This window comes from Sinohyriopsis cumingii, chromosome 4 (genome assembly GCF_028554795.1).
Source record: "Sinohyriopsis cumingii isolate HCF-2022 chromosome 4, ASM2855479v2, whole genome shotgun sequence".
Lineage (NCBI taxonomy): Eukaryota > Metazoa > Mollusca > Bivalvia > Unionida > Unionidae > Sinohyriopsis > Sinohyriopsis cumingii.
The window spans coordinates 2,443,636-2,460,182 of record NC_142964.1 but is presented as its reverse complement, the minus strand read 5'-3'; the positions used below and the strand labels follow the sequence as shown (position 1 = coordinate 2,460,182).

Genomic DNA, 16,547 nt, shown 5'->3' with positions numbered 1-16,547 from the left:
TCTGAAACCATATCTTCAAGGAGAGATATAAGATAATGACTGACAACAATTTCCATTGGTTGGTTTCTAACCAATTGGATTCTAGAGATAAGTTTTCCACAACTAACTAACATATGTCTGATAACCTAATGTCTCCTTCTGAGTCATAAATCTGAGTGTGCAATCGAATTATGAGCCGAGAAACATTTCTGAAATGTGCCGTGTGGACCTATCCACTGGATTCTATACATACATACATACAGACAGACAGACAGACAGACATACATACATACATACATACATACATACATACTGTATCTGACGGTTTCGCTGTTCAGACGAACCCATTTATTATTCGTTTTCAACGTGTTTGACACAATAAACATAGTGTGATTGGTTCGTATAAATTGACGTAAGTTCTGATCTTCAGTTTCACTTTACATTGCTATGTGAATATACAAAGAAACTACTTACAGCAAAGAAACATGGGTTATTACATGATTGAATGATAGGGAGAAATGGGTAAATTACAGAAGGAAAACCCTTTAGATATTGGTATTAAAAGGAGTAAATTATATTTTTATTTTGCTTTGGTGTCAGATTAGTAAATTTATATAACAATAATCGAAGATCGAGTGGTCTGTTTAATTACGTGTTTGTTATACGGAGAACCAAATTTGTGTCTCTTTCTACATGGATGGAGAGATCATGGGCGATATTTCTGATATATGAAAATACAATTAAAGACATTGATTCTGACGTTTTCACGTAAAACACTCTTTTTTATATGAAGGTCTCTAAATTTTCCAAACTATCACAGCTGCCAGGTCATGCCAGCATAACGTTTAAATATTTCTTGACAGTAGCGACTTATGTATGTATGTATGTATGTACATACGTACGTATGAATGCAAGTCTGTCTGTCTGACTATATGGATGGATGCATGCATGCATGCATTCAAGCATGCATCCGTGCGTGCATGTGCTAAATACAAAAGTACAAAATGTCTTCAGCATGGAGTTTGTTATCCAGATCGCTACCGAACGAAATTTAATACTGGCATAAATATGTTTTGCTTCTAAGACCATCATACAACTTGTTTACATGATGTGAAAATTTACAGACTCACTAGGAATGTCAAGGTCAGTACTTTGAGACTTCATATAAAATCTGCGCAAGATGTTTCTGAACAGTACGACAAATGACAATCAACATGGGATTTTCTCTGCTCTTTGGGATATCATGCGTGTTCTGGCTGGTTGATCGTGGGTTAGGAAGAGATTGTACTACGCAGAGGTGCTTGACTGAGCTCTACAACAGTGAAGTTGTCTATGCGGAGTATTACACAAGGCAAGTACTTAAATCAAAGAATTTGTCACTACTTTGCTCAACTTAGTAAATTTCTTTTGTAGTTTGCTTGGTTAAATGATTGCTTACTAAACGTGACGCATATTATACTGTCACCTTTATATATAGTTAAGTAATAGTTATTTGGTAACTTAAATAGTCAACCAGTTAGCCAGTTGGTTGGCTAACTAGTCAATTAGTTAAAATAGTACGTTAGTTCATACTCAAATTGACAAACGGATTGATCAAGGCGAAATTCATGAGGATTTCGCACATATATATATATATATATATATATATATATATATATATATATATATATATATATATATATATATATATATAGTGATATTTTGTTTCTGTTTGGCTTTCTACAAAACGTCATATGAAGTTTCAGTATCTGAGCAAAAAGAACTTCAGTCTAGTGAACCTACGAACTTTCTGAAAAACTCAAAGTATATGATACCTATTATCTGTTGTCAAGAACGTCTTAAAACATTTCGTCCATATTACAATAAATAAGAGTATATTACGTATCTAATCATTCTCGAGAAATAAGAGAGTTAGTTAAAATTGATATTGCGTGGAAAGGTTTGTGATAAAGAGGGTGCATGAAACTTCTTTTAATTTTTTTCCTATTGTATTTATAACCATATATATATACTATCATTACCCACACAATATTTTGCCCATATTGCAGGCAAGGAATATGCTATAGTCTATCATTTAGTAACCTATTGGGATGATCCATACAAATATTTGGCTTTCCTATTTGCACTTTTACTTATTTGGACTAGAAAAGAGTGTGCAACAGGCCTCCCCACCCCCATCCCCCACCCCAGCCACTTCCATGTGCATTATTTATATCCCAAACATTGATGAGTCTCTCGAAAGGAACAAGGTAAATAATATAGTTCATATATAAAGCTAGACAAATTTAGCGTTGCTGGCTTTATCACTCAGAGCTACTGAGATTAAATTTAATATGCTGGTACAGGCTAAATGTATTATTTACATCAGAAGGAGCCAGCGCTTCAAGGGCTAAATGTATTTTTACGTCAAAAAGAGTCAGTGCAGTAAAGACTTGAAAGACTTTCACTGATATGCTACCATGCTAACATTATCAACTTTGGAGTAGAATTCATAGTCGGAGAAACTTCAGTGGCCGAAAAGTATCTGAAATGTTTCTGGATGAACTTTCGATAGTCTCTGGTTCTGTTTTGCCCTTGCGTGAGTGACAGAGGCGTAGCTATGATATTTTGCGCCCGGGGACGAACTATAAAATTGGTGCCCCAGCCCCCTCCCCGTTTAATCACATTTTTGAATATTACCCTTGTTTACTTATTATAATGTAACGTTGTAAGCCTCATTTTGGCGCCCCTGTACCTTGGCGCCCGGGGACATATGTACCCCCCTGCCCCCCCCCCCCAGCTACGCCTCTGGTGAGTGATATACCATGAGCGTTCCAGCACACAATTCCATTTAAAAAGAAAAATAGTGATATCCCCCCCCCCTTGAATAAATACAAAAAAAAAAAAAAAAAAAAAAAAATGTAATAAAGGAATGTATATTACTGGCTAATCAGCAAAGTGATATTTTAAGACGCACGTTACAAGCAAGTGTATGAATGTAAAAACATGAAAAACCAAACTCTGTGAGGGATACATTCTCGCAGTTGAGAGACATCAGGTCATTACTGTCTAAATGAAAGAAAAAAAAAAGTTTGCATGTTTGACTTTAGTAATATCCGAACCTACTTCAGAAACGCCGGGATCTTGCTACAGAGATCACGATACCAAACGATTTTCCACCGACCTCAATACTAACGTTTGCTGAATAAACATACATTCAGCCCTACTTCAGCATGTCACACACAGTCATAGAAACCAATTTTACATTGCCATTTAACGTGGACTGAACCATGCACTCAACAGTACTTATGAGAGATAAATCTAACAGAAGCAGACATCAGTAAAAGATACTGTATCAAAATAGATACATTTTCATTAATGTGTATCACATGTTTGTTTCTTATTAAGAAAGAAAAACGCATGAGAGGATGCAAAACATGATCTAAATATAAATTAACCTTTCAAGAAGCAAAAGCTTTTGTAAGACTGACAGAATGTACAAGTTACACATAATTCACCGGTCACAGAAAGCTTAGTTGTGTTATGTATATCTATATAGTTTTAACTCTTGGAACATGACTACGTCTACATTATGTGTAAAATATATGTTCATGACTAAATTATAATGATCGTCTATAGTCACGATATTAGATAGCTAATTTTTTTTACGCGGGTATAAATTTTGATTTTAAGATATTAAGAGTGCAGATTGCGTAGGATCTATAAATATGTGTTTACTTAGGTGTTTACGATCATTAATAACTTTTTTTAAGTAATAAAACCTGCTGACAAGTTGGGCTAATTTCTCATTGGCTAGTAGTATTGGGTGGGTTCTTAGAAGAATCAGATTACTTCCCATTGGGTGGGTTAGGTCAAGTGGGTTCTTTTACGATGTGGACTATTTGCAAAATGTCACGTAACGAGTAGGAGAGAAACGCGTTTTCACTCCGTATGCTTGTATTATAAGCACGTGTGGCTGGACAATTTTTTAATTCTTATTTCTTATGTTCTTGTTGTAAAATCAGTCTGAATACGTATTTAATGCTGTGCTTATATATTATCTGGGAGGATTATTTATTGGAATTACGAACTGCTCATTGGACTTACGTGTTATTCTGGAACTACTGTGAAGTTATTAAATGGAGCTCTTGACAATGCGATCGTTATACCTCATAACTGTTGGCAGACCAGTATATTCGAGGATCTGAAATTCCATGGGAGCATTTGATTCTTTTGGACTTGAGTAGAAAATTTTAGGATTATTTTGGTATTAATTCATAATATTGTTAGCCCCTCTTACATTTTCATTTTATAACTTTCATAATTTAACTATTTGCTATATTTAACAGAACTTGTTGGATTTGCTTCTTACGATGAGTTAGTTTATGACCATAGAGTCGTTACAGTTGAGTATTGCAATGCCCCTCCCTCCCTCTGGTTATCTTATACCTGCAAAACATGTATGTAGAACAATGATGCATAGCGAATTTTGACATTCTTTCTTATATCCCCGCCGGAAAGCGGATGTAAATACAAATGTAATATCGTTCAACCAGAATCTCGCATGAAACCGAGCGAGATGTATCCATATGTTGGTGCATCATCATTGCTTTGACGTTTAAATAAAATCAGCAACTTTTGCAATGCCGAGTGCAAATCATTTTGTTGAAAGGGACAAGATCATTGTAAAACATATTATTACATATTTTATAATGAGATATTGAAATATATCAGTAAGAGAAAAATGATATCGCCACGGTCGTGATACTACTTTTACACCACGATCGTGATACTACTTTTATACCACGGTGGTGATACTACTTTTACACCACTGTCGTGATACTACTTTTTCACCACGGTAAGGATACTACTTTTAAACCACGGTCGTGATACTACTTTTACACCACGGTCGCGATACTACTTTTATACCACGGTCGTGATACTACTTGTACACCACGGTTGTGATACTACTTTTACACCACGGTCGTGATACTACTTGTACACGACGGTGGTGATATTACTTTTACACCACGATCGTGATACTACTTTTACACCACGGTCGTGATATCACTATTGTAGCTACTTTATTTTTCCATGTATGAATTATATCTGTCCTTATTGGTCTTCTTCAAACCTTATTTTCAAATTCAGACCAACTCTCTCTCTCTCTCTCTCTCTCTCTCTCTCTCTCTGAAAATGACCATCTAGTACTTTGAGATAATGAGAAGGGGGTCTTATATATCTAAAATTAACCTCAAACAACGAAAGGTAAGCTATTAATTTGGTACAATTCTTTTCCCACGTGAATTAGGAAAATTATTTAAAATGAATTTACATGACCTGTTACCATTCGATATTTCGTGTCACCAGTAGTAGTATGTGGCGTTGTGAAGACATGCGGAAATTAACATTAGCCCGTAGGTTTTCGTTGTGGTCTTCTGTGGGGACAAGGGGAAATCCTATGTTAAATAGTGCCTATAGGTTTGTATTGTGTGGTTGTCTGTGTACCCTTGGGATTTAACATTAAGATTCATCTTGTCCCCAGATTATCCAAGAAATTTAATGACAGGTGGGCATGTCAAGGGACAAGGAAAATTGTACTGTAAATATATCACACAAGAGGAAGTAGGATTTGGGGGGGGGGGGCAGGTGAAATAGAAACACACTCTCACACACAAACATACAATCACACATAAGGATAGGAAATCTTTATAGACACATTACTATACCCGAACACACATACAAACACAAGAGAATGAGAAAGGTGTTTTAAGTTGTAGTATTTTCTTTTGAAGATTTAGACAAAAATAAACATGTACATAAACAAAACATATACAAACACAGTTTTTTGGCAACTAATTATTATCTCGCTTTTCTAGAGATATTGGGTGGTCTAGAAAGAGTTTGGGTTTGTTAACCAAATTCGACTAACAGAAATGGCATCACTTCACTGTTCTTTTACTCCGCAAACGTCTCTTCACGGCATGGCTCATCACTAATACTCTATTCACACCTTCACACAACTCTCTGTCCAACTGCACTTTTCTCTTCCACATCGCTGCGTTTGTGATCTTTGTGGTTACCCATGATGCCTTCACATAGACTAGGTAATGTGGGTTGAAGAGCATGTTGAAATTAATGGTTGATGGCTCTAGTTTTTCCCATCTTCTTCCTTGAGATGTCTTGAGAACAGGTGATAACAGAGTAGAGCGGGCTAGTGACTAAGACCGGATCGAAATAGATTGAAATGTTTCACCAATCAAAATGCGCGTTACAAGATTTATGAGAGCATGGGGCTCTCTTCCAATGAAAAGAGAACGGACTCGTGACATCACATTCAATATATAGGGCTTACTATTATGGAACAGTTCAAGTACAATATATACGGCTGACAGAAACGAGGGCAAAGAATTGGGTGCGCCTGCTGCGGATACATCGCATACTCGGAATGATAGTATTATGACTACCATTACTACGGCTGCTGCAACCAATATAATTCTTCCAGAAGAGAATGGCTTCTATTTTGCTTTGATTCTCTGTTGTCTCCGCAAGAATCTTTTCGACAGTAGTACTGCCTTCACCTCCTTCTTTATTGATACCATTGATGGATGATTTCAAAAGGAACGAGAAAGAAGAATTGGAGAACTGTTTGCAAAGCTAAAAGAAACAAAACAAGCGTATGTTCAACAACAACAACAAGAGGGAAATAAAACGAAAGTGAGACAAGACGAAGATGAAGAAACGAGAAGAGAGCATCTGTATGAAGAGTCTGTTACATGGTATTTTGAAGGAATTATGCACCTAAAGAAATGAATCAAATTAAATTAGCTAAACCGAAGAAAAAGATACTTTCACGTGCAAAGATTTCTAAACCTTCACTGCATCACTATCACCGCCACTGAGATGCTATGACTTTGCCGTGGAAAATGATTTTAAAACAATTATAAGTGATGATGACCAATTCAGAAGGGTTTTCTTTTTATTCCGAAAACTACGTCAAAGGGTACTCTTCAAGGCTATTTTTGTCTCTATGAAAAGAGACACATCTCAATGATTGCCAAATCGATTAAACTTGAAACCCTTTCCCATGATTCATTTGTGTTCATACGTGAGTGTTTAGGTATCTTATCTATGCTAAATATTTTTTATTTTAAAAAAAAAACAAGACAAAGAGACATCTACATTTCATCTTTCGTATATTCCCTTTAAATAAAAATCATATCTAAATTTCACGACACATCAAAAAGTCCATTTTCGATTCCTTTTATCACTGTCAGTTTCGTCTGTTGAATTGTTTCACTCGTATGTGATCCTCTTTAATGTCTTCTAGTTGTCTTGCCTTCTTGTAGTACATGACTGGTATGTGTTCCTCTTTAGTGTCTTCTAGTTGTCTTGCCTTCTTGTAGTACATGACTGGTACGAGTTCCTCTTTAGTCCTCTGGTTGTCTTGCCTTCTTATACATGACTGGTACGAGTTCCTCTTTAGTCCTCTGGTTGTCTTGCCTTCTTGTACATGACTGGTACGAGTTCCTCTTTAGTCCTCTGGTTGTCTTGCCTTCTTGTACATGACTGGTACGAGTTCCTCTTTAGTCCTCTGGTTGTCTTGCCTTCTTGTACATGACTGGTACGAGTTCCTCTTTTGTCCTCTGGTTGTCTTGCCTTCTTGTACATGACTGGTACGAGTTCCTCTTTAGTCCTCTGGTTGTCTTGCCTTCTTGTACATGACTGGTACGAGTTCCTCTTTTGTCCTCTGGTTGTCTTGCCTTCTTGTACATGACTGGTACGAGTTCCTCTTTAGTCCTCTGGTTGTCTTGCCTTCTTGTACATGACTGGTATGAGTGCTTCTTTTATTTCTGAAGAACACTCCTCATCCTACTTATGCTTGTTCTCGTTTTCATGAGACACTCTAAGGACTAACGTCCTTTTTCCTGACAGTGATTACAGATATATTTTTCTTTGTTTATATTTTCTCTTGTCTTTCATTTTCTTTGTCTTTGTGGACATTCTTGAGCCCGATGTCTATTCTCGTGGCATATATATCAAGTATTTTGACTTTATCTAAAATGAAGTAATCCATCGTCTACATGGAAGTATAGCTTAAAATGGCCCTCTGACGAGAAGGACGAACTGTTTTGACTCTTCCATCTTGTTCACATTCTGAAAGCTGAGCAAATACATACTTAGGGTGAGATGCTCTTTGTATATATAGGGAGAGAGTGTGTAAAACGTAGTCCAAAACAAAATTAGGATTAAACTGAAACGATCACACTTTACTGACAAGAAACCAAGAGGCGACTTCGACTTTCTTTGTCGCCTCATACGGTAAGTGAAGTGCTAGCACAAGAGGTTTATAACATGTCATGTGTGAGCCTAAACCAACATCTGTCACAAGACCAAGAGAATCAGTATCCACCTAAGAAATCATTCATATCGTGTGTCAGTGTTGTTTTAACGTTTTGAAGGAAGAGTAAATTTGTTCAAGAGAAACAAACAGTGATTATGAAAACATCGGAAAATTCTTCGCAAAGTGGTGAGACAGAAAATATCCATGAGTCAAAAGACAAGAAAAAGCAGGTTCAACACCCTTTTCTGTAAAGAACTTACACTTGTACCTTTCGATCATAAGGGAGGACCAAACTCACTTTAGGTCCATACAAACGATGAATGGGACTCCATGGTTGCTACAAACAACGGATACTCCACTCACCCCCCTAATCCTAATTTCACCAAGATATCAAAGTTACAACAAGAATTACAATCGTTGATGGATGGAACCAAGTTGTCAGAAACAGAAAAATCACTAACGATACCGTCAAGTAGTGTAACATTTTCAACTATTTCACAAGGAAGTTTAAAGCGAAACAGCTAAACCTATTCTGAGAGATTTTAGGACAATCATGAAAAGAGAAGAAAACGCCACGAAGACAGACACAGCCATGGGGATGGAAAAAGAAGAAAACATGCAGGAAATGTTTCAAACTACATCGGCTCTAATACCTAGTAGGGTTGAAGCTTCCTTGTTGACACTTTCCACTACTCACATACTAGAACAAATGAACGCTTAGAATTCAAAACAATTATGTCAACCCCTTCTTCAGCAGAATAATAAAGAGAGACGGGAAGACATAAGTTATAAGACATCAAGAAAAAATTTATCCAGAAACCGATGACAATTCTTGCCCATGGTGCTCGTCGTCAAACATCTTTGTAATCCCCCAAAATACCACACGAACATCAACTTAAAAGCTGTATGGAACAGTGGGTAAATAATCAAGGAGCAGCAGCGACAACAGTCAAACTTATCATGAATACATTTTTGGCCAGCATTTATTACAGCCATGCTCATGATGATAAATGTGGATAAGTTTGAACATTGTATCGTGCAGCTAAAATCAAACTTTACGGTGTATGTCTCCCAGATGTGTTAAATTGTTACCAGAGCAATCGACGTATACATTACACCAACCCATTCGACGAAACCCTTCAAGAAAGTGAATGAATCCAAAATCGCTGGCATCGAACATTAATGCAAGCAGATTTAGCTGTTGTCTCTAATTTTACAGTGTACTCAAACGAACAGTGTTGCATCTGCCACCAAGAGTATCAAACGTTTGAATTTACACAGCTACCAATGAGTTATTATTATTCATCAAGGGGAATAAAGTATGGAACTTGTGCGAATAATATTTCATCTACATGTAGGATATATACAAATATATATGTTTTCACGCAAAGAGTGATACTGAATACATTTTGGATTTTCACTGGAATAGAGATTCTGATAAATTCAAAAACAGAACTCACAACTCTTGGCGTCACTTTGACGACCACAAAGTATCTTCAATCCCACTGCTCTATCGTATAATCAAAAGGTGCCACCACGCATGGTCTGCCCTTCCCAACCTTCCAAAGGATCCCTAAAGAGCCCCCTGTTCACGCCAAACGCTTTGGTCCCGAAAATTTTGGTCCCTCACCAAGGTCAAACCACTATCTTCCTCCAATCCAATGTCACCACCAACAGTAGCGCAGAAGTTATATTAAACCCTACCGGGTCCTACGACTCTGCATTCAAATATATCAGCCAAAATCACACCTACGAATTCTTACAGCTAACTGACTAAAGCAGTGTAGTACATACACAAGACACGTTTACTTACAAATGCAGTGATAGAAGTTACGCATGCGTGCAGATAAATTGCTTGTTACGTATTAAATCATTTCATAGGAAGTACTGTAAAGGATTATTATTATAATAACCAGGCTTGTATATGAAACTGTATCCACGAAGAATATTCGTACAGAACGAAACGAATTCGGAACATCACTTCATTCTTTAATATATGCAACATTTAAACGAATTAGTATCGTCATTCAGTAGTAACTTGAAAACAGACCATTATGTATCTACTAACTTGGCGTTGTATGTCAAAGGTCTGATTATCTGTAAGATTTAGAATAAATACTCGAACATCAAATATCTCAAAGAATTCTGTCACATAATACGGATCACAAAGAGAGAATTCAATTTTATTTTTCACTTATCTCTACAACTGAATATTGCTCCCCTAAAGTGTACAGTTTCCTGACAAAACTTGTGCTGTGTTGTGAAGCTACTGTCTAACTCTGTCTTTTACTACCCCGGCTTTGGTGCAATCCACAGCCCGAGAACTTAAGAATACCAATTTTCTCATTGCACGTAATTTGCTCGCGCAGCTTGGGGTGCACCGAACTCAATACTTTGAAATAATTTAAGAAGAAAATAAACCACTCCCGGGTAACGCCGTGAGCGGAAACAAAAGCCGGTCACATTTTAGTTCCGGTATAATGCATAAACATTAATTATACACAATTTTAGGTGGCTGCGTATTTGTATTGCTGAGTCTCCTATCAATCTCTCATATATTCTATATTTAGACCTCTGGGTTCCTCTGGATCTGGAGTATCGGGATGGATTAGAAGGAGGATCCATCATGCAGGGGTTGTTGTGACATTGACGAATGGCGAGAGGTGGCTTATCCACAAGGGCAGTGGGTATGGTGACGCAAGCAGCACCGTGATAACAGATGCAAACTACATGTCCAGCAAGTAAGTTGTGCTGCATTGTTAATATGAACAATGACAATAATGTAAACAAAACAACATTAGTTATTATATTATCATTATGAGCACACTTGTCAAAGTGAAATTAGGACGATCTCTTTTTCGGAGAAAATAAATACTAAAAAATACTACGCTAATACAAGTAGTTGTATGAGGCACATATATGACAAACAGGAAATCCAATATTAAAATGTCCATACGTTTAACATGGGGATAGTACGATGGGGCCAAAAGTTAATCGAGCAGCAGAGGGGGCGAATCGGACATTTTGTCCAATCGTTATTTTGCTTAATTATTACTTTCTGCACTCAACGATCTAGTGTCGTCAGCGCCTGGTAAAAAAAAAACGACGTCGGTCCATCTTACACGATGGTGACGTCATTTGGTTTAATTAACACCTTCTGCGCGCCGATCCCCAGTGTCGTCAGCGTCCGGTAAGCACATCGACGACCGCGTCGATGTCATTGCCCCCTCTGCTGCTAAGTGGTTATTTACAATGAAAATTATTTACAACTAACCGAATATTTGGTCAAGTCCGATACGATATCGTGTCCGAGGATCATGTAAATTTATCGTTACGAATCCATGTGGGGTCGACTGAGCATGACTAAAAAAGTTTCGAAAAACATTAAAGTCCATGTCACCGCCGCACCATGTCTGCCAAATATTTCGTAGCGTGTGTGTATCAACGCCGTTGAACACAGCAAGAATATTACAGTTGTCTCTAATTACTTTTGGAATCTGAGTGTATCGTTGAGTGACATATATCACGTCAGTGTTTTTATGCCTGCCTCTGGAAAATATCCTAGCTGGGTTTTTTTGATTGTCTAACATAACATCATCGTACACGACTAGATTGTTAACGTCGCCATCAATATCATCAATACCCGGTGCATCATTGATATCCGTAATAAACTCAATAACATTTTTTTTAGCGATCGCTGATGCATTCTCGTTGAAATCTTTCAACACCTCGTAGCATCGTTGATCATCTACGCTAGGAGCAACCAAATACAACTTATCCCACTTCATCCATCTCATTATTAAATTGAGTAACAATTGCGTCTTGCCGGATCCAGATGGTCCGATGATAATCATCCGGATCGAGTTTGGTAACGCTGCAACATGCTTAACTGGTTCTCTTGTTTTAGTCGCCGAAAAATCAATTATATTCATATCTCTATACATAAATTATGGATCTATATTGTGTGAAGTGTAGAGTACGTACTGGCACAAATGATATGACAACCGCTACAACAAGAAATAACAGATCGGCCCTTACTGGCAAGTGTGTACAATGCGGTACAAAGAAATTTAGATTTATTTCTGCTAGACCCGGAGATGTTTTAAAAAAAAAGCGAGGAGGTGACATCGCAGCCAAGTTATCAAAACTCCCCGGAACACCGTGGGCAAAGTATCCAGGAGAAAAGCACCTCCCAGGATATAGCTACTGTGGCCCCGGAACACGATTAGATATCAGACTCGATGATCAAAATCAGCCCAAACCCGGTGAGTATCCAATAAACGCTATCGATAAAGCGTGTCATGCTCATGATGTTGCTTACAAAAGTAGCGATCTGCAACAGCGTCATATCGCGGATGTAAAATTAATTCACGCATTAAATGCTATTCCTGATAAATCATTCAAAGAAAAATTGGCTTCATGGTTGGTAAAATCGGCTATGAAAGGTAAATTAATGATTGGAAGCGGAGCTTCTCGCGCTGGTAATTGAAAACGATAGCGTTTATAATAACAACATGGAATCCATCTATTATTCTCCGAGAGGATACTGGAAGGGGAAGGCCGCAATTGGTAAGCTTGCAAGCGCTGCAAAGGTAACAAAGACCACTGCGGCTAATTGGTTATCCAAACAGGCTATATGGCAAATCTATCTACCACCGCCTAAACAAATCAACTTCTCGCGCTTTGATGTCAGCGTACCTAATGAAGTTCATCAGGCTGATATACTATTTTTGCCTCATGACAACGGTTACAAATACGCGCTAACCGTAGTTGATGTTGCGAGTCGATACAAACAAGCGGAGCCGTTAAAAACAAAGTCAGCAACTGAAGTAGCCGATGCGTTTGAAAGAATTTATCAAAGAGGTTATCTGCGCTGGCCAAATCTATTACAAGTTGATCCCGGTAGTGAATTTCGCGGCGCTGTTTTATCAACGCTGAAACATCATAGCGTCGCGGTACGACGAGGTCATACTGCGCTACATCGTGATCAGGCAATTGTTGAACGATTCAATCGGACTCTCGCTGAACGGTTATTTGGATATCAATACGCGAAGGAATTCATCCAAGAAAAACGATCTCGTGAATGGGTTAAAAGGTTGCCAGGTGTAATCGCAGCGTTAAATAACGAGATTACCCGAGCAATCAACATGAAGCCCAGCGACGCGATTAAATACGAGTATATACCCGGAAGATCAAAAATAGATAGTGTTTCCAAGCCGATTCTTGGCGATGTCACTGTTAGATATCTATATGAACCAGGAGAGCTTGAAGGCGGTAAAAAAAGAGCTACTGATCCTATTTGGAGTGTTACCACACATAACATATCAACGATAACACGATCAACTGGTAGACCACCGATCTACAGACTGGATTCAACTGCTCCTCAGCGCGGATTTACACGCGAGCAACTACAAGTGATACCTGACGATACTCAATTACCCCCGCGTGGTCTTAACTAGCGCCGTTGCGTCTATTGCACTCAAGACAGGTCAACCTCACATTGTTTTTGACATGACCGAGACTGTTATCGATCCTATCCACGGTAAATTGGCGAGTGTCTTTATCCGAATAACGCCAACTCATTATACAATTGCAACTCGCGCAGTGATTATTCTGTTGTTGTCGTAGCGAGATTATTAATTCGGCATCAATATCAAAACGCCGCTGTTTTTTTTTATCCTGTTGGCGGTAACCCGAGAGTTTTCTATCAATGACGCTTGCATCGATGGTGACTTTGTCGCCGGCTTCGTCAGTGACTCCGTCACTGGCTTCGTCAATAACAATTCTTCGAAGCTGATTTATCCTTCGTACTCGGGACACTGCAAGATAGACTAGATTCGACCATTCGATGCGATTATCAACCATCCAAACAATTGTGTCCGTGATGGTCAGTCCCTGCGAGGAATGTATTGTTGTTGCGTATCCTAGCGTCCACGGGGATTTATCAGCACGTAGCGCGTCCTCGACGACACCGATATCAACGAGCACGATATCATTCAGCACGAGAATTTGTTTTTTTGTCCCTGACGCTGTCGGGCCCGGGATTTCAACTTCAATGTTCTGCCGCCGTGTGTCAGCGGGTCTATAACACAACGGCACTGGGCGCGTTGGAAACTTTTCCTTATGCAACGCAAACAACCTCCGCTGAAGTGTGTCTCTGACTATCTTTCTGCTCGCTACAATTAAATCGTTTGGTCTCCATGTTTCCCAGAATTCATTTAACGGCGTTTTCGGAATCACCTCGCGGATTATTTCACATTGAATTCTATCCGGCTGTAATCTGATTAGTTTTTTAACCTCGCGCAGTTGTTCATCAAGTGCTCGGTAATCAGTATCGGTTTCTTCATAATAGTCCACAAAACCCTTTAACCAATCATGTGGACCCTCGCCGACAAATGGTGGTGGTTGGCCATGGTCCCCACACATGATTACCGCTGTATTCGCGCGCAGCAACCACTCAAGAAACATTTGTAAAGTATCTAACGAAACAGTACATATCTCATCCCAGATGATAATGTCGGGAATAAATTTTTCACCCATTCGATCAGGAGTCCACTCACCGCCGCTGTATCGAAAAAAGCTGTGATAAGTAACGGCGTCAACATTTCGTTGTTTTATCTCTCGCGCTAGTCTATGGGTCGGTGTAAGCACGATTATACTTGCCCGCGTTCGAAATAATTCAATTGCCCGAGTCGTCTTTCCTGACCCGCCACAGCCGCTTAAATAAACCGTCTTGTGTCTACAAATTGGATCAGAACACGATGGTGCATTAGACCATTCTGACAATTTATCACCGCGTAGGTAATTGTTCTCAACGATGACATTTGCTGACGGGGAATAATCGCGTCGTATTTCATTTTTAATTCTCCATGTACCCCAACTCTCGTCCGGACTAGTAAACTCGGCTACGTTTTCCTTATACGCTACGTCTATATAAAACGAATCAACGGCTACTCTAACCGCGGTGTCGGGAAATCTATTTATCATCGAGAATAAATTGATAGCGGCGTAACCCAGCATAGACGCCCTCAAATGCGGGTATGCCGGGCTGTCTCCATCGCTGTAAGTAACAACTGTACCCAGCCTTGTTCCATTGGACAAGAAAGCTGTTTTGCAGTTCACGTATCTATTTTTCGCCACTGCGTCCTTGATTACGAAATCATATTCTGCGTCATCTATAATTAGCCGTGAGCAATATCGTTTGTAGTCGCAGTTTTTTCCACCTTGTGTGAACTTACCAATTATTCTTCTACCGAGATCTTTTGCCTCTCTGTTTCGTTGGTTGAATATCCTCCTGGACCATTCGATGATATATTCCTCGTCGGCATCAATGTGTTTTCTGGATTCGTCAATTATGCTATCTAGACGCTCCGGTTCTGGTAACCAGACTTTAGTCTGCGCCCGGTATGATATAATCGCGTCACTGACAATTAACGAAACTAGCATTTTACAATCAATCATATACCGTAGCAGCGCTATTGGCAACCACTTCTTTTCAGTCATGTGTCTACCGATCCAAATATAGCAACAGCGATGGAGTCCTGCCGCGAATTCAAATGATACTATGCGAGCGAATCCGGTTAAATCAAAATCAGGCAGTGGTCCATTAATAGCAACACGAGTCATTTCATGACTGGGGTGTCCAAATCGTCTAAAGTACTCAGCGGCGGATCCATACCCGAGAAAACTCGCTGGATAACAGGCAACCATATCAACCGAGATCATAGCGTCGCGGTTGTATTCAGTGTTCCATAGTCCACCGTGATAGTATTCCAAACAACTGGATTGTACATCCGGTAGAAATTCCCTGCGCGTTGGTCTCCACGCATTTTTCCTTGCTGCAACATGAGCTACAACCGATGGAATCGTAAAACAATTTGTTAGCAGTTGTTCATCATGCTCCTCAAATTCTATGGCGGTTTTTTTCATCCTGTTGTGAAATGCTTCAGTGCGATATAATTCACCGTTTGGTCTTACAAACTGATCAAAGGTATCCGCATCGTTTTCAGCGCTGCGAAGTAACCACACTGATACAGGGTCGTTTTTACACAAGTAGGCAATAGCATCAAATAGTTTCCTCTCCGCGAGAAAACCATCCCGGGAGAATTGTTCTCCCAGGAATTCTTCGGGTATATACTTTACTGTTCTATCCCGTGGAAATATTGTGATCGCGGGCGTCCATGCGTGTTCGTTATGATCAATAATTTTGATTGGGGCTCCCTTCGATTTGTACTTCGATTCGTAT

The 16,547-nt window shown here is 39.0% G+C and overlaps 1 protein-coding gene across 1 annotated transcript in view; it reads left to right on the top strand.

Moving 5' to 3' along the window:
- The first annotated feature begins 1,151 nt into the window (after nucleotides 1–1,151).
- LOC149800530 (uncharacterized) overlaps nucleotides 1,152–16,547 on the top strand; it is a 32,463-nt gene continuing 17,067 nt past the window's right edge. Inside the window, exons 1-2 of the mRNA XM_089954459.1 lie at nucleotides 1,152–1,330; nucleotides 10,873–11,043. Of these exons, the coding sequence (XP_089810585.1) occupies nucleotides 1,182–1,330; nucleotides 10,873–11,043 (320 nt within the window). The 5' untranslated portion in view covers nucleotides 1,152–1,181. The remainder of the gene's footprint in view (nucleotides 1,331–10,872; nucleotides 11,044–16,547) is intronic.